The sequence below is a fragment of the Heptranchias perlo genome, chromosome 17 (genome assembly GCF_035084215.1).
Source record: "Heptranchias perlo isolate sHepPer1 chromosome 17, sHepPer1.hap1, whole genome shotgun sequence".
Lineage (NCBI taxonomy): Eukaryota > Metazoa > Chordata > Chondrichthyes > Hexanchiformes > Hexanchidae > Heptranchias > Heptranchias perlo.
The window spans coordinates 28181632-28201420 of NC_090341.1; the positions used below are offsets into that span (position 1 = coordinate 28181632).

At 44.7% G+C, this 19789-nt stretch overlaps 1 protein-coding gene across 2 annotated transcripts in view; it reads right to left on the bottom strand.

The window, feature by feature from the left end:
* Positions 1-19789, bottom strand: part of cfap20dc (CFAP20 domain containing) — a 365860-nt gene that overhangs the window by 78596 nt on the left and 267475 nt on the right. For both annotated transcript variants that reach the window (XM_067998825.1, XM_067998824.1), the window contains one exon: positions 15158-15376. In XM_067998825.1, the coding sequence (XP_067854926.1) occupies positions 15158-15376 (219 nt within the window). The remainder of the gene's footprint in view (positions 1-15157; positions 15377-19789) is intronic.

The following is a 19789-nucleotide window of genomic DNA, read 5'->3' on the forward strand; positions in this document are numbered from 1 at the left end:
GCTACTTGCTCAAGGATGCTTAATAGGGTGTTGTTTCCAGCTGTAGAGCTCTGTGACAGAAACTCTCAAGCTTTGCCCTGCATTAGACAAAATCTATTGCTGATTGCAACATTAATATCTCATTCTCAGAGTCCAAAGAAATCGCTCCCTCTTCACTAAGAGGTTCTAATAGCCATCAACAATATCACTCTTACTGAACTCCTACAATGATTCATGGATTCAATTCTTAATTTGTGTGCTACATGAGTACCACTGAATAGTTCACTAGTTTTATGTTAACCAGTCGCTCAGATAAAGTGGTTTGACAAAGGTGCGTTTTAGAAACCAAACAGGCTGGCAATTCCTAACAGCAGATTTTTAAAAAACGAATGCAGTTGAGAGGATATCACATATGGATATATGTATTTTAAAATTATTGATGTGAGAAAATAGTGTTATGAATGCATCTGTCTGTGCACATAGGGTCTCTATATGCCAATTTCTGAGGAAACCAAAAGATTGATGAGGGAGTCCCTGATCACTCATCAAGTGTGACAAAAATCCAATAACGCATTTCAATTATTGGATTTGACACTGCAGTATTGATAGATGGACCAAATAGGCATGTGTGGGGTTTCAAGTATATCGATTTTTGAACTAATGTCTGAAAAAAAAACAATTCTGAAGTTTGGTAACAATCTTAAGAAACATTATGAAATTATTAAAATGACAAATTGTGATCAAAGGCAGTGCCAGCATGTCTTCCTACTTCTAGCAGGATGAGGGGAGTGAAGGGAAATTAACAATGAATCTTCACGTATTTTTAATGACTATTCATAATTAGCATTATGCTCTGCAAATATAATAGCTTGACTGGAATCACATGATGTCACTTGAGGAATAGTTCTGTGCTTCACCAGCTCCTCTCTCTGGGCTGACACTTTTATTACTAGAATTACAATTTGCCTTGGTATCATGTTTCCTCCAAACTTGCAGAAGTTGATTTCCCTTAAGATAAACCCTTTATTTGATAAAAATTAAGCTTGAGTTTTTGCCATCTCCCTATGTCATTGTGGGGAAGGATTGACTTATTAAAAATTAACATCCTCTCCTCCCAAACTATGTTTGGTTAGCAGTATCTTTCCAATTCCATCATCTACTCTTAACAAAGTAGAAAAGATGTTCAAGTTGCTCCTGTGGTGCACCAAAAATAAACAAGGTTGAACTTCAAAAAGCTACACGCAGGTAAAGCTTGAGTTGAAGTGGTTACATACTCTTGACCAGGGGATACTCCTAAATAGGTGCAAATTGACTTGATTCCAGGATGAATGGACATAGTTTTTAAAGTTAACTGCACTTCAGAAAAAATGTACATAAGTATGTATCTTAACTTCCCCAATTTGCTTTCCTAAGTGCTGTCACTATTTCTAACTTTAAATAAGTCTGGTCAAAACAAATTGTGTTAGTTGAATGCCTTCCCTCGTGTGCCGCACGTGTTTGACTGTCACACATGGTCATCAAAGCACCAGAACATGAGCCAGCAACATTTGCAAATAGAAAAGGGTACCTCCTATCAATGTCTAGCTGGTGGCCGATCACAGGAACATCACCATACAGGTCTCTGCAAGATATCCAGGGAGCTGCCACAATGTTTTTATACTCAGACACTGAGCTTCTCACACCCCTGCTTGAAAACTTAGACAGAGCACCTTGGTATAACCGCTCTGTTACATTCTTCCCCACTCCTTTCATCCTGCAATGAACATTCAAACCATTCAGACAATTTCTATATCAATGATATTTTGACAAAGCCAACTTAGAAACTGCTATTAAACCACACTGCAAACCACTGTGTCAAGCATAATAAATGCCTTCCATTCACTCTCACCCAGGTGATCAACCCATAGTGCTTTTCTTTAAAGAAGGTTTCACAACTCTACTACTCCTATGAGGTGCTCCACTAATGGCCTGACCAGAGCTGTGGAAGGCTCCTGTTCATCACTTGGGACACTTGAGATGCTCGTGGCCGCTGACTTCCTTGTGCTTGAGCCTGCGAGGGCCCGGCCGTAGGCTGCTGCAAATCGACGGCTGACAGATTAGACCAGCCCAGTTGAGCTGCTGACACTATGACAGGTATTGGTTGAGGGGAGAGTAAATGTGCAGACCTGCTGGTATCCCGAGAAAGGCCAGCCTGAACAACTTCCATCATGCCATTGCCACTCTTTTGGGGGCGGGCCTCATCACTTCCACTGAATTGCAGAAGAGCAGATTGCAGAAGATGACTGACCCCTTCAAAGCCCCTATCCATTTCAATCCACCAATCTGTCCATTGTGGAGCTCAGAGTCTTCATAGCAGCGGTTTCAGCTTCCGCCAAAGCTACATAACATGCTAGCATGGACTCCTGCTGTGAGGGCCTGGCTTCAGCTTTTCTGGAGGTGAACACACTACCAGAGCAGACTACAGAGTAATGATGCCATGCGAGCTGATACCACAGAGACTGAATGGGGACTCCTCCACACTCTCAGCCATAGTGGCGAAACTTCTTGGCACGTCTTCCAATACATCATACAACTATTTGTGAAAGGCCATCAGTTTTCTTCTCATGGCTGGGCCCTCAAAGTCCATATCTCTGTCCTGCTCAGCAGAGCTGGGAGAGTACTTCAACCTCCAGCAAAGTTTCTCCCGGTCTGTGCTTGCGACCAGTAGCTGCGGCTGCTCACTGGTGTTGGTTGTTTTACCACTTATCAACCCTTCTAGCTCACTATCTAGCCCACGTGGAGTAGCAGTGTCTGAGCTGGTGCCTGGGATGGATGGAGCGTTTGACTGTGCATCCTCAGGTCTGTTCTTCTACAGGAGCCTTTCGAAGTTCGGAAGGCCTGGAGAAAAAGAGAAAAGGCAGCAGAGTTAGGGTGGGAGAGAGAAGTTGTATATGATCAGGTGAGAATGCAGGTTGAGGTTGCTAAGCTTGCTTCATCTGTGCTGCGTTCAAAGAAGGGATACAAGTACTAAACTGACACCCTGCTTGGGTACACCACCAGCCTCTCCTTCCCCGATGCTCATGGCCCTGCCAGGGCCAGTTATGACCAAGGCTTCTTGTTCTGCCTGTTTTTTTTGTATCGTGGAAAATCACCAGCTCTCATCTTTTTGCTACAGTGGAGTAATAGTAGCCTCAGGATATCTTCAGTTGCTTGTTGACCCCTGTTATGATACAGACTTCTATCTGGGCTCATCATACTGATATACTGACTTTCTTTATCTTTCTGCCTCTGGTATGTTAGGAAAGCACTCATTGATTTCCTACTTTCTGTCTGACATTCAAATCCGGATCACCTCCCTGACTTCCTAACTGGGATTTAAATTTGATTCATCTAAATTGATGCATTCCACTTTCCAACTCCTGAATACTTGTAATCTAAAGTTTCTCACACGGAAAACTGATCTCATACTAGCCCTGGTTTCATCAAGGTGCATGAAAGAGTTGCAAGCACTGGTGTTCGATCAGTCTTATTTGATTTGCCATTCTGATTGTATACCACTGCAGATATCCTAGATTTTTAAAATCCAAAATGATATTCCATTTTCATTTAAATCAGCAAAAAGGGAAACATTTTATCTTCTTACTCATATTTCTGAGCTTGTGAAATAATTCCACTGAATCATTGAGCATAGGTTTGCCACATCAATAATACCAAATCCTTTAGAAAATGTAACTGTGTTTTGTTTCTTACAGCTTTAAGATACTACACATGCTAATCATTAAGTTGTGTTCTGTCGAATGCATCTGCACTGTTATCACACTGATGATAAGTAACCTTTAGGAGCAATAAAGGACCATTTGATTTGGTTCAAAGCTACAGCACAGGCAGCTCTCTCAGACAGATTACCACAAATGGTATTTGCTGTATGGTAACTTGAAATAACACTCAGGTTTTTAGCAGACCATTACTGCCTGAATCTACCTGCGAACAGTTGACCTATTCTGATGGTGGGGGGTTCTATTTCCTATGAAGAGCTCCCTCCTCATCGTCTGGTCCTTCGCATCACGGTCCAGTAGTGTGTGGAGAATGTGATCTGAAGAAGAAAGCACGTACTTACCTTTGAAAAACATAAATAGGAGCAGGAGTAGGCCATATGGCCCCTCATGGCTGATCTTCTACCTCAACTCCACTTTCCCGCCCGATCCCCATATCCCTTGATTCCCTTAGTGTCCAAAAATCTATCAACTTCAGGCTTGAATATACTCAACAACTGAGCATCCACAGCCATCTGGGGTAGAGAATTCTAAAGATTCACAACCCTTGGGGTGAAGAAAATTTTCCTCATCTCGGTCCTAAATGGCCGATTCCATAATCTTGAGACTATGACTCCTAGTTCTAGACTCTCTAGTCAGGGGAAACAGCCTCACAGCATCTACCCTGTCAAGCCCTCGAAGAATTTTATACGTTTCAATGAGATCACCTCTCATTCTTCTAAACTCCAGAGAATATAGGCCCATTTTACTCAATTTCTCCTCTTGGAACAACCCTCTCATCCCAGGAATCAATGTAGTGAACCTTTGCTGCACCCCCTGTAAGGCAAGTGTACCCTTCCTTAGGTAAATAGACCAAAACTGTACGCAGTACTCCAGATGTGTTCTCACCAGAGCCCTACGTAATTGCAGCAAGACCTCCTTACTCTTATACTCCAATCCCTTTGCAATAAAGGCTAACATACCATTTGCCTTCCTAATTGCTTGCTGTACCTGCATGTTAACTTTCTGTGTTCCGTGTACAAGGTCACCCAAATCTCTCTAGTGTTTCTTAGTCTCTCACCTTTTGAAAAAATATTCTGCGTTTCTATTCTTCCTACGAAAGTGGATAATTTCACATTTCCCCACATTTTATTCCATCTGCCACCTTCTCGCCCACTCACTTAACCTGTCTATAGCCCTTTGCAGCCCCTTTGTGTCCTCCTCACAGCTTACTTTCCCAACTAGCTTTGTATCATCAACAAACTTGGATACTTGGATCTCCTTGCAGAGGCAGAAGGCATGGCTGAGGCACTAAATGAATACTTCGCATCCGTCTTCACTAAAGAGGATGCTGCCAGTGTAGCAATAAAGGAGGAGGTAGTAGCGATATTGGATAGGATAAAAAATAGATAAAGAGGAAGTACTTAAAAGATTGGCAGAACTTAAAGCAGAAAAATCACCCGGTCCAGATGGGATATATCCTAGGTTACTGAGGGAAGTAAGAGTGGAAATTGCAGAGGCTCTGGCCACAATCTTTCAATCCTCTTGGATATGGGGATGGTGCCGGAGAACTGGAGGTTTGCAAATGTTACATCCTTGTTCAAAAAAGGGGAGGGGGATAAATCCGGCAAGTAGAGGCCAGTCAGCCTAACACAGTGGTGGGGAAATTTTAGAGACACTAATCCGGCACAAAATTAATTAGCACTTGGAAAAATATGGGCTAATAAATGAAAGTCAGCATGAATTTGTTAAAGGAAAATCATGTTTGAATAACTTGATTGAGTTCTTTGATGAAGTAACGGAGAGGGTTGATGAGGGTAGTGCGGTTGATGTTGTGTATATGGACTTTCAAAAGGCATTTGATAAAGTACAACATAATAGACTTGTTAGCAAAATTAAAGCCCATGGGATTAAAGGGACGGTGGCAGCGTGGATACAAAATTGGCTAGGAGACAGAAAGCAGAGAGTAGTGGTGAATGGTTGTTTTTCAGACTGGTGGGAAGTATACAGTGGTGTTCCCCAGGGGTCAGTATTAGGATCAATGCTCTTTTTGATATATATTAATGACCTGGACTTGGGTATAGAGGGCATAATTTCACAGTTTGCAGACGACACGAAACTCGGAAATGTAGTAAACAATGTGGAGGATAGTGACAGACTTCAGGAGCAGATAGACAGACTGGTGAAATGGGCAGACACATGGCAAATGAAATTTAATGCAGAGAAGTGTGAAGTGATGCATTTTGGTAGGAAGAATGAGGAGAGGCAATATAAATTAAATGGTACAATTTTGAAGAGGGTGCAGGGACAAAAAGACTTGGGGGCGCACATACACAAATCTTTGAAGGTGGCAGAAGAAGTTGAGAAGGCTGTTTAAAAAAAAGCATATGAGGTCCTGGGCTTTATTAATAGAGGCACAGAGTGCAAAAGCAAGGAAGTTATGCTAAACCTTTATAAAACACTGGTTAGGCCTCAGATGGAGCATTGTATTCAATTCTGGGCACCACACTTTAGGAAGGATGGCAAGGACTGAGAGGGTGCAGTAGAGATTTACTAGAATGGTGTCAGGGATGAGGGACTTCAGTTATGTGGAGAGACTGGAGAAGCTCGGGTTGTTCTCCTTAGAACAGAGAAGGTTAAAGGGAAATTTGATAAAGATGTTCAAAATCATGAACGGTTTTGACAGAGTAAATAAGGAGAAACTGTTTCCAGTGGCAGAAGGGTCGGTAACCAGAGGACACAGATTAAAGGTGATCGGCAATACAGCTAGGGGCGACATGAGGAACATTTTTTATGCAGCGAGTTGTAATGATCTGAAATGCACTGCCTGAAAGGGTGGTGGAAGCAGATTCAATAGTAACTTTAAAAAGGGAATTGGATGAATACTTGCATGGAAAAAATTTACAGGGCTATGGGGAAAGAGCAGGGGAATTGGACTAATTGGATAGTTCTTTCAAAGAGCCGTCACAGGCACGATGGGCCAAATGGCCTCCTCCTGTGCTGTACCTACTATGATACATTACACTTGGTCCCCTCATCTAAGTCATTGATATATATTGTAAACAACTGATCCTTGCGGCACCCCACTAGTTACAACCTGCCAAGCCGAAAATGACCCATTTATTCCAACTCTGTCCATTAACCAATCGTCAATCCATGCTAATAAATTACCTGCAATCCCACGAGCCCTACAAGTAGATTCTACTGGGGTTAAATTGGTTAACCCCCGAAAACGGGCGTGGTATTGCAGTGCATTAGGGTTAACCTGTGCCCGGTTGTTGAGATGCAGGCAGCATGTAACATTCACGCTGCCTGGTGATTTCAGTGATTGTTGCGTGCAGCCAGCGCGACCTATGCTGTTGAGTGGCTGCACGCACCAGCAGGGGGCCCAGATAAAGCACCACTTAAAGGCAGCCTGGACCCCTTAAAAGGGGAGGTGCACTGTGGCTGCAGGAAGTGCTAGAAGTCAATTGTGAACTCTATCTGTGCTGCAATATGTGCAGCATGGTGATAATGGGAACTCCGGAATTTTTAATGAGAAATAACTTGGCTGCTCAAAGTTTGCAGGACTCTTATATTTTCAAAATGTAAGATATGGGTCTGAATGGAGATCAGAAATCGCACTTAAAACAGAGATGCAGGTCCCGTCCTTACGTTTAAAAACTGTTGATTTATTTTAAAATATTGAATAAAGGATGCTCACAACTACATCCCACATCCTCCAATCTCCAAACCATATCAATCTACCGATCTGAGTTTGTACCAGGCCTGTGAGAGAGCATGCACCAAGGTTCTCTGATGACGCACTAGAGGCCTTGGTGCAAGAGGTGGACAGAAAGAGTGGCATCCTATATCCACAAGGGGGCAAGAGGCCCTCCAGACATATGCTCCCGAGGCAGTGGGAGGCGAGGTCAATGCCAGGAGCATAGCGCCAAGAACATGATGCAGTGCAGGAAGAAGTTTAATGATTTGACACGAGTGGTCATGGTGCGTGAATTCAACTGTCAAGTGGCATATCCTACCAACTGTACCGCTAACCGCATTCACTGCCCAACGCACTACACTCCACATCACCAACCTACCAACAAACTTTTTCAATCAGTACTCAACTCTTCCAAGCAGATGCTTCATCTCACGCTCACACACTACCACTGTTGGAAGCCGCACACCCACAACTCATAGATCACATACACTGGCAGCTATTCATCCATAATGGCCACATCACCCAAACAACTTGCAGGACACTCACCGACACACTTCCCGCTTTCTTGCAGGAGAAAATGGTGCATAACAGGAGGCAGCAAGTAGCAGTGGCTCCATGGAACATGAACCTGCTATCCTCTCTCAGGATGACAGCATTCCTGTCCTACCTCGCCACTCCGCCAGTGCCCTTGCTGTTGCCTGTCAGCTAGCAAGCCCACTCCCTATAGAGTATTGAAACTTTATTATAGGAACATAGGAACAAGAGTAAGCCATTTAGTCCCTTGAGCTGTTCTGCCATTCAATGAGATCATGGTTGATCTGTGACCTAACTCCATGTACCCGCCTTAGCTCCATATCCCTTAATATCTTTGGTTAACAAAAATCTATCAATCTCAGATTTAAAATTAACAATTGAGCTAGCATCAACTGCCGTTTGCGGAAGAGAGTTCCAAACTTCTACCACCATTTGCATGTAGAACTGTTTCTTAACTACACTCCTGAAAGTCCTGGCTCTAATTTTTAGGCTATATCCCCTAGTCCTAGTATTCAAGTATAGTAGACCTCCAAAAACAGGTACAAATGCATCAGCAGCCAGAAGCAATAACCCAGCAACTAACCTGTAACTCCTGCATGATCCCTTTAAATAGCACTGGTGGCAGTTGGGGCGGGAGGGGTGTCCTCCATGCTGTTTAAGATCTGTTCAGCTGTGTGAGGTTAAGAAGTGCGTTGGTTGGAGCGTGGAGTTCCAATATTGTAACGGTCCCTTTAAATCAGCGTTGCACACTGATCTATGTCATAATCTCCCTACTTTACATCCTGCGTTCATTAAGTGCGCATGTATAGCCACATTTACCAAGATGGCGTCCTGCGCACGTCACGCCAGAAGTGTGCGCACGCATCTCGGATGCCTTTTTCAGGGCTTAGGAGTCCGCGTAGTGCCTACACAACGGGTGCTATGCAGCCCGATTTACCCCCCCAGTAAGTCTTATTCAATAGTTGTCCATTAGGGGTTGGGAATTCATGAGCTGCTTTAAAGGGGCACCTCAGCACCTCACTCTACCGCAAGCCCACGGACAACCTCACGATGCTCCACTTTTCCAGCTCCCACCCTAACCACGTCAAAGAGGCCATCCCCTATGGACAGGCCCTGCGAATACACAGGATCTGCTCAGACGAGGAGGAATGTGATGGACACCTACAGACTTTGAAAGACGCCCTCGAAAGAACGGGATATGACGCTCGACTCGTCGATCGACAGTTCCGACGGGCCACAGCGAAAAATTGCATAGACCTCCTCAGAAGACTAACACGGGACGCAACCAACAGAGTACCCTTCGTCGTCCAGTACTTCCCCGGAGCGGAGAAACTACGCCATGTTCTCCGCAGCCTTCAACATGTCATCGATGATGACGAACACCTCGCTAAGGCCATTCCCACACCTCCACTACTCGCCTTCAAACAGCCACCTAACCTCAAACAGACCATCGTTCGCAGCAAATTACCCAGCTTTCAAGAGAACAGCATCCACGACACCACACAACCCTGCCACGGCAACCTCTGCAAGACATGCCAGATCATCGACACGGATACCACCATCACACGAGAGGACACCACCCACCAGGTACATGGTTCATACTCCTGTGACTCGGCCAACGTTGTCTACCTCATACGTTGCAGGAAAGGATGCCCCGGAGCATGGTACATTGGCGAGACCATGCAGACACTGCGACAACGGATGAACGGACACCGCGCAACAATCGCCAGACAGGAGGGTTCCCTCCCAGTCGGGGAACACTTCAGCAGTCAAGGACATTCAGCCACCGATCTTCGGGTAAGCGTTCTCCAAGGTGGCCTTCGAGACACACGACAACGCAAAATCATCGAGCAGAAATTGATAGCCAAGTTCCGCACCCATGAGGACGGCCTCAACCGGGATCTTGGGTTCATGTCACACTACACGTAACCCCACCAGCGAAAGAAAGTTATCTGTTTTTAATACAACGGGTCATTCTCTGTCTTTCTCTTCCTTTCGGATGTTTCTCTCTCTCTCTCTGTCTTTTGTTCTGGCCATTTGTGTATTCGGTGGTCCTGTAGGTAACATCTCTCTGTCTGAACACTTTGATTGCCTTGACAACGGGCAGTTGGAAAGATTATCTGTAATCACCAGGTATTGTTCTCTGACTATAAATGCGGTAACCTTCCATGGAATCCGAATCCCACACTCACCTGACGAAGGAGAAAGCCTCCGAAAGCTTGTGATTTTCAAATAAAACAGTTGGACTATAACCTGGTGTTGTAAGATTCCTTACATTTGTCATCCCCAGTCCATCACCGGCATCTCCACATCATGCTTTAAAGGGGTTCCTGCTAGCAAGAGCTGGAAGGTATTTCTTTGGAAGCAACCGTTTAAAGGTCTGTTTGCTGTTAGATCTTGTTCTGGTGGCACAGGAAAGTATCAGTGAGCTGTGTGGAAGCAGCAGTAGCAGAGTGCCATGGTTCAAGGAGGAGACTGTAGACAGCAGAGGTGGGAAGTCCTCTTCCCACCATTGGTCATTGGATCAGATGAAGGGTGGGTCAGGATTTGGCAGGTAGCCATATCATGTCAATGCCTTTCACCCACTCATTGTGGGCCAAATAAGGGAGGAATGGTGGATTGCCTTACAATGCAGGCATCATACCTGCTGCTAGGGAAGTAGACATTTGCCTACGAGATTTTGGTCATAGACTACCGGCACATGGATCGATTGATAGTCCTGTTGATTCACCTATGCCCTAACTTTGGGTGCTGGAACACTGTAGGCTTATATGAGACACTTTGAAATTTGAAAAAACATTAGGCCTCTCTCTCGTGCCTTTGACAGTTGTCAACACGTCAGTCACCCACTTAATGCATCAGTGACTTCTGACTGATTGTGATGCTGATGTCCCTTGTGGCAGCCTGGAAAGAGCCAGAGGTGAAAAAGTTCAGAGCTGAAGTAGCTTTAACCATCATTGACAGTGCTGTGCCTGCCCTGGAATTTGGCTGGAGGTTATCTTCAAGTTGCCTCCCTTGTTAATCTAAGCCTTCGCATGCATTGTTCCTCATACAAGTCCAGATAATTCCACTTTTGTTGATTCACGTGGAATGATAATGGTGGGCAGGAACCTTCCTCCTAAAATCTGCTTTTTGTTGCATTCCATATGTTTCTCCTTAGTCCCTTCTTCCTCCAAGTGACATAAGCCCATTGTGTGAAGGAGTACAGTGGGGAGAGGAACAATGACTAACCCCAAAGCCACCCTACAGAGTCCCTTGACCCACAAGAAAATAAATGCTCCAAAGAAACTCACTGACAGTCAAAGAAAGACAATTTGAATTGCATCTATAAGTTGCAGGCTAACCCATTTGACTAACTTTTTATGTAAAGACACAGCCGAGGAACTGTCAACACCCAATTTATATGGGCCATATTACGAAGTGAGGTTGCACTGGCAAAACGACCAGATAAATATGAACTTCAGCACCATTATATCATGAAGTTCTTGCATATCATGGGCAGGGACCTTCTACACCTGCCCCAGACCATCAGAATGGCACATGATGTTCAAAAGGGTGTCAATCCAGGATTACGGGTCTCCACTCTATTTTCCGGTCAGTTACATGAACTGGCGCACACAGGTCGTTCTCAACACAGAAATCAGCCCCCACATCTTTCCAATGAGAAGCATTCCATCCATCCATTCCCACAAGCCTTGCAAGGTGCGTTCATGCATCTTTTACCCTCTTCTAGCAAAAGTGAAAAAAAGCCTAGTGGGTGGGAAGAAACAACTCACACACCTATAACGTCGCAAAATGGGAGGCTGCTTTTTATGTGATTTTTTTCATAGTGCATTGCTAGTTGTTGGCTAACTCCAGCTGTGTGTGGAGGGAAGCTTCTTAGAATCTTGATAAAGACTCTAGGAGAGGGAAGTAATCTCTCTTTTTTGTGTGCTTGCCATGTAGAGAGTAGAGGATGTAATGATATTGACTGTGTCTTTTTGAACTCCATGAACAATGTACACTATTGGGCTGCTTACTGAGCCAGTGCATATTGGTTCCTTATTAAACAGAGATAGTTTGAGCTGCTCTGTTGTAAAGCAGGCAGATTCTGAATCTTGGTTGTGCAGACAAACAAAGTCTTCCTGACATATGGAATAGTTTTAGCCTCGAGACAATACAAAGAGCACTTGGTAATTGAGGGATCACCCCAGGTTCAAAGGCTTCTGGGAATATATAACCAAGTTATCACTGAACGCCTCTCAGATTAAAATTCCCCAATCCCCTCATGGTGGTACCAGTCATTCCAATTCATTTAAGTGGGTTAGACAACAAAATCAGACTGGGCTTATTTGACCCCTTGGTGGCATTAAAATATACATATATTCTCTGCTTTTGGAAAGTGCTTCCTTGACAATATATAGTTTCTGGAGCAAGTAATGTAACTGTCAACCTTTACAGATTTTACATTTTTAATTTTCAAACCGAGGAGTAGTAACAGAGATGTCAATATCAGGGACATGTTACTAATGAAAGTTTACGGTCAGAAAGAGGGAGACTGATTGCAAATCTATTTAAATATTTGGAACTGTTAAAAACGAGATGTCTTAAAAAGGTGACATTTCTAAACCAAAATAAGTCTCACTCCAAATGACAAGTCTGTGCAGAAAGGTACACCAAAGACTGCCCCCTATTTAGGAAGCATTTTCCATTTACCAGCTGATTACCCAACTCGGCAATTTAGCTTCGGTGAATGCTGGTTCTTTCTAACATGATGTTCAGTTTATGTCACCTTGTTTTTAAAATTACTGTGAGCTTTTGTTGGAATATTTCTGTATTTCAAAAACCCAAACCTCTCTTTTTGTGAAGGACATGTTTTATTCAATCCTAACCCCTATACTTTCTCCATATTCTATAACTTAAATTCTTTCCTGGTTGCATACATTTCATAATTTAACCCAATACAATGGCCTGGAATTTTCTAGAAACTTGCACCAAAACAATGGCATAGATACAGCCTAATGGCGACTTTCAGTGCAAAAGATTGAGGAAATCCTGAGTAAACAGCTTATGCCAGTTTTTACACTACACCTGAGTTTCCTTGGTCTTTTGCACCAATTCTGCAAAACCTACGCCTAAACCTTCTGCTGCTCGTTAACATAGCCCTGCCCCCCATGCAAAAGAGCAGCTCATGCAAATTTCCTGCATTTACACGAGTGTTTCTGCAGTGTGGATTTAAGGCAAAATAAATTTGGCGCAGCAGGGACCAAAGTAACTATTCATGGAGTTTTACAGCAATTTTTTGGCGATTATTTTTATTTTTTCTTACTGAGACCTGCACTGTATGCTTTTTTTATGGCATCAAAAATGTGACATTAAAATTGAAAAGCTTCCACGACTGCATTTTCTGGAATACACTGTTCTGATATGCATAAATGATAGCTTGATGGTTTCAAACTTTAATGTTTATAGATAAAGAGGGACATAAAGAAGGCATATGGCATAAATGCTGCACTTTCCTCGAGCCCCAATTGTTTACACTGGTTTCTGCTTGTTTATGTCAATTTTATATTAGAAATTAGAAGCAATCAGTATTCATTGTGTAAAAGCATGATATAACTTTTTTTAGTTCATTCTTGGGATGTGGGCGTCGCTGAAAAGGCCAACATTTATTGCTCGTCCCTAATTGCCCTTGACAAGGTAGTGGTGGGCTGCCTTCTTGAACCGCTCCAGTCCGTGTGGCAAAGGTGCTCCCACAGTGCTGTTAAGTAGTGAGTTCCAGGATTGTGACCCAGCAACAAGGAAGGAACGGCGGTATATGTCCAAGTAGGGATGGTGTGTGACTTGGAGGGGAACTTAGATATGATGTGTTCCCATGCACCTACTGCCCTTGTCTTTCTAGGTGGTGGAGGTGGCGCGTTTGGAGGTGCTGTTGAAGAAGCCTTGACAAGTTGCTGCAGTGCATCCTATGGATAGTACACAGTGTGCCGGTGGTGGAGGGACTGGGTGTTTAAGGTGGTGGTTGGGCTGCCGATCACGCTTCTTGAGTGTTGTTGCAGCTGCACCCATCCAGGCAAGTGGAGAGTATTCCGTCACACTCCTGACTTGTGCCTTGTAGATGGTGGAAAGGCTTTGAGGAGTCAGAAGGTGAACCACTTGCCACAGAATACCCAGCCTCTGACCTGTTCTAGTAGCCACGACATTGATGTGCCTGGTCCAGTTCAGTTTCTTGTCAATGACAATTCCCAGGAAGTTAATGCCTATATATGTATGGATTTTCCACAGCGTTAAAAAATGGAATTTGGACATTATTGCAGCATACAAACATCAATTGAGAAATTTTGTGATCAGTGCATCTAAAACTACACTTGAGAGCTTAGACTGTTTAAAAGGAAGGCAGTTAGTGAAATACACAGAAAAAAGATAGTAACACTATAAGATTCAGAAATGTCCACAGGGAGTGCCACTCAGGAGGCTAAGACAATGGGTTTTCAAGCTGAATTAAATTAACACATGGACAAACAGGGTCTTTCATTGTTGTACCTTCATGGTCCATGATGAATTGATTGAACAATTTTTTGCTTTAAGTTATGCATAGTTAGACAGAATGCAAAGCTCTTTCTACTCTGCTCAAACAATGAATGTTTTTTGAAAATTTGAAGTGATTTAACCATGCTCTTGTTGGTATGTTCAATGTGTCTGCATTTTAAAAAAAATATGTGCAACCATGATTAGCAGTCACTTGTAATGACATAATTGTGAATACCAGGATCAAATATAAAATGAGTTGCACAAATTAGAACACCTGAATCAAACAACAGGAAATTGAATTAGCTTTAAAAAAGGGAAAAGTCATAATTAAAATAGACTAAAAAGAGTCAATACTTTTATAAATAATTAATATGACTTTTTAACATATAAGACTAGAAAGTACTGTTTGCTATATTAGCATAGAAACATTAACGGGTCTGCGTAACATTTCTCTGTGTGCTATTTTAACAGAAGTGTTAATCTGTTTATTTTAAATGGGATAACACCTTGTTAGCATAGTGAACAGAGCAATGTCATACAAATGAATTAACTGCTCACTGAACAGTAACTTCTGGCTGATTTTCTATAGTACAAGCCTTTCCCTCGTTATTGCTATGTGTGTTCATACAACACGCACAACTGCAAAACCGACTATAAATGCACATTCGAATAATTTATTAAGCCGTTCTGTGAGGCTCACTGGTCCTGCGTGCTGGGTGCTCCAGATGCTTGTCTCATCACTGCTTGTGCTGATGCTGTCATCACCATAGACACAGTAACCAAGCTGAACTGCATTCAAATGGTTTGTTTTCCCATCATCCTCCATTTCTTCAAGTTGCTGTCTTCGTAAACTAGCCAGCATCCTTGCTTCATCAGACTCACTCATATCCTTTGGCTGATAGTTTAGCCAGTTATATTCCTAACAAAAATAAACAGCAATAACGATGGGGTTAGAATTCATCACCAAAAGAACGTAGCAGACGTCGCCCCACAAATGGCATTCATCCTCCATTCAATAATCCAACTGACATTGTTGACACCTTTCTAGTTTGTGGATCTGTGCCTCCCATGTGATGAAATGTTTTTCTTACACTTTTTTCCAAACAGTTCATGTCAATCAAAAGCAAAATACTGTGGATGCTGGAAATCTGAAATAAAAACAGAAAATGCTGGAGAAGCTCAGGAAGTCAGGCAGCATCTGTGGAGAAAGAAACCGAGTTAACGTTTCAGGTCAAAGTCCTTTCATCAGAACTGAAAGATGTTAAAAGAGTTAAAATTTTTGAGCAAGTACAGAGTTAGGGAAAGGGGGGGGGAGGAGGGAGGAAAGAACAAAAGGGAAGGTCTGTGATAGGGTAGAGGGCACGAGTGATTGAATAACAAAAGGGATGGTGGTGCAAGGCAAGGAGGGTGGTAATGGGACAGGTTAAGAAACAAAAGATTGATCAGTAGCAGCTGTAAATGGCAGTAGCAGAACCATTACCAGCAGTTGCTGACCGAAAAAATGGTAGCAGTGGTTATGATCTGAAGTTATTGAAATCAATGTTGAGTCTGGAAGGTTGTAAAGTGCCTAAACAAAAGATGAGGTGATGTTCCGTGAGCTTACGTTGAGCTTCATTGGAACAGTGTAAGAGGTCGAGGACAGAGGGGTCAGAGTAGGCTTGGGAAGGGCAATTAAAATGGCAAGCGACTGGCAGGTCAGGGTCACGCTTGCGGACAGAGCGGAGGTGTTCAGCAAAGCAATCACCCAGTCTGCGTTTGGTCTCCCCATTGTAGAGGAGACCGCATTGTGTGCAGCGGATACAGTATACAGTATAACAGTTTATATCAATCAATCATTAAAAACAAGCATTGCCATTACAAAGCGTTCTTATGATGAGTTTTAAATTTACATTTTCTTGCCATTGAAGTCCCCACTGATAGAGTTTCCTCTCGAGGTGCAAGCCAATTCTTCACTGCCTGTCAATAACAGCTGCTGATCAGCCAACAAAAGCAGCCTTTTGTTGGCTGATCCTTTAAGTGAGCTTCCTTAGAATTGGTCAGCATCAGCAGAAAATACAACTGGAATCTCTTGTTGCAAACTCCGTAAAACACAACTAAGTCAATTTTCAAAAAATAAGGTAATTGCAGCGGAACTATAAGACCATGAGAGATAGGAGCAGGAGTCGGCCATTCAGCCCCTCGAGCCAGCTCCGCCATTTAATGAGATCATGGCTGATCTGATTTTTACCTCAACTCCACTTTCCCGCCCTTTCCCCATATCCTCTGACTTCCCTGCTGATCAAAAATTAACTATTTTTTTAATATAAAGTACATTCTCTCTTCTTTTGGTTATCAGAAAAGCTGCATTCTTTAAAAAATATCCTACTTGGAAGGAGAAATTTGTCTATAATCACATGCTCAGATTCTTCTGATTTTGTACAAGGATCTGCTGAACATCCATCATATCAAATCCTTTCATATTGGATGCAGGAACTCTTGGTATTGTCCCACTAATGTGTCAAAATAAATTCTTTGGATTCATATTTCGGGCCTCTCATACCTTCTCCTCCCCCACTCAAAGCCTGTGGAGAAGCTTCCTGTCTCAACTTGCCTTCTCTTCCTGACATCATGGGCTCGATTTTAGGGTCGGGTTTCCTGCGGGTTTCCAGCAGGGGGCCCCGAAAATCCCGATATGTGGTCACGTGACCGGATCGCTCCGCGATCCCGACCACTTCCGGGTTCCCCGATGACGTGCGGGGCTGCGTGCAGGGCCCCCACTGGTGGGAATCCCGCAGGCAATTAAAGCCAGCGGGGTTCCACTTGAGAGTACTTACCTTGCTTGTTGAGGTCAGTTAATGAGCTCAATCAGCTGTGAAAAGAGGAAGTGTGGGATTTTACCTGCATCACAGAGTGTTTCACACACTGGGGGAAACAGTCTCTCTCCAACCAGGCGTGTTGCAGCCAGCAGCCTGTGGCAGGTGCCAAGGTGCACTCCACGGGGGAGAGCCCTCACCCACGCAGGAGGCCACCGCGTCACATAGGGCAACCCCTGCCTCCCACCACCCCCCGCCAAGCCAGAGGACAGACCGACACGAAACCGCAGCCCCAGTCCGAGGAGCCACCCACCTATCCTGCACAACCCCTCAGACCAACACTTGCCAGATGGGTGGTGCGTGGACACCCTCGGAGGACGAAGAGCATGACCAGCCCCAGCAGCCTCGCAGTCCACGCCGTCCGCCGCAGAGACGTGGAGCCCCCCAACACAGTGTTGTTGCATGCCCACCTGCACAGCAGGAGGGAGGGCTACCGCAGAGAGAGACGCATCGCAGAGGGCACTACCCTCGCCATAGGGTCCACTGACCGAGGCGCAGCTCCCCGGACCTCTCCGAGCAGCAGTGCACAAGGAGGCGCAGATTCGCTCGACATGTAGTCGTGGAGATCTGCAGGCTCTTTCATGCCGAGCTGCTCCTGGCTGGCCCCAGCACCAACTGCTTACCTGTCGCTGTCAAAGTCACCACTGCCCTCCACAACTTCTCCTCCGCATCCTTCCAGGGTGCAGCCGGCTACACCGCCGATGTCTCTCAGTCGTCTGCGCGGAAGAGCCCTGCAAATACACCTGCACCTACTCTGCAGTAACACGATGGGTGGCATCAGTGGTGGGTCCTCATAGTGATACCCAGGAGCGGGCATTATTGGACACAACAGACAGGATTCGCGGAGACATGGCAGTGGTGGTGCCAATATAATGTGTGCTGTTTGTTGCTCTGAAATTCAATATAGGTAACACCCATGGCAAACCCTCCGACACCCTTGTGCACCCCCTTCATGCTCACGAAACATTTGCCTTACGCTGCCTACTGCACATATGTGATGCATGCCCTGTGGCTGCAGCACAGGTGGTGGCAGGTTGAGTGAGGCTGGCCGTGAGGGAGATGCACGAGAGGGTGAGTATGGGATAGAGCCATGAGATTGTATGAGGATTGGGTCGCGTGTTAGTGGCAGGATGAGTACTGGCGAGGTGAGTAGGTGGAGGTAAGATGAGGATGGGGTTTGAGTGGGTATGAGGGGTGATGTGACAGAGTAGTGTTGGCGGTGCCGAAGGAGATGTGGGGTTGGGGCAGTGTTGTGGCAGATGGAGTGTAGGGGAAAGACTTCGTGTTCTCACTGTGGCTGACCTACTGAGGTCATTGCAGCGCCTCCTGCACTGTATGCAGGTGGGCGATATGTTGGTTGCGCAGGTGACCCCCTCTGCCACCTCGAGCCAGGCCTTCTTGGTGGCAGAGGCTGGCCGCTTCCTCCCGCCCACCGGGTGGAAGATCTCTGTCTTCGCCCTCCTCCTCACCCCATCTGATGATACCTGGGGTGAGGCATCATTAAACTGGGGGCAGCCTTCCCCCTGGGCTGCTCCATGCTGTAATTTGTTCCATTGGTTGCAGCATCTGTCAGTGGAGGACTGCCCCTTTAAATAGAGCGCCTCCAGCTGACAGATCGTACTGCGCATGCGCAGCCCGCCCGACACGCAGACCAGCAGCGCGGACCCCGGAGGAGCAGGTAATTGATTCCTATTAGTGTGTTGCCTGCTACGATCGCGCGGGCAACCCACTAATTTCACCGAGCGTGTTGACCACGCTCCCGGAACCCAACCCGCCGGAAACCCGCAGGCCTGGTAACATCGAGCCCCATAGCTGCGTTCGAGAATTTACCAGCACCATTATACCATTTTATTTTTCTGCTTCTATGTCCTCCTACAGCATACCATCCACTCCCTTATCAATTCTACTCTGTGATCTCTTTTTCAGAGGTACGCAAGCGCAGCTTTGAATGAATCAGGACCAACTTTCACTCCATCCTGGTAGGGAAGTACCTCATAGACATTTGCAGCATTCTCCAGACTACCTTATTAAAATCTGGAACTTGTTTTATGGTTAACTCTGGACATGACTTAGATTTGTGTCAATCTGTAGCACAGCCTGCTGTTACACCAATGCAATGGTCCACCATGGAAAAATGTGGAAGTCTGGACAGATCAGTAGCCTCGCCAATTATCGTTTCTCTCTCATCCTTAAGGGGCCTCAATTGTTCTGTACATTCTTCCAGTTATAAATGAATTCAAATACTCTCATGGCCATTGTAATTTGCTCGTGTGTCAACTTACTTTTGTGAAAGTCCCAACTTTTCTCGTTCTCCATTTTCTATTATTTGCTATAATGACAATTTTAACCTCCACATGCACACTGACGGCAGCAGCTCTACCCGTCCACCTTCTCCATTGATCTAAACACCATAACACAATCCAACTGCCTGTCCGATATGAAGACCTGGATGAGAAAAAATCCCTTAAGCTTAATGTTGG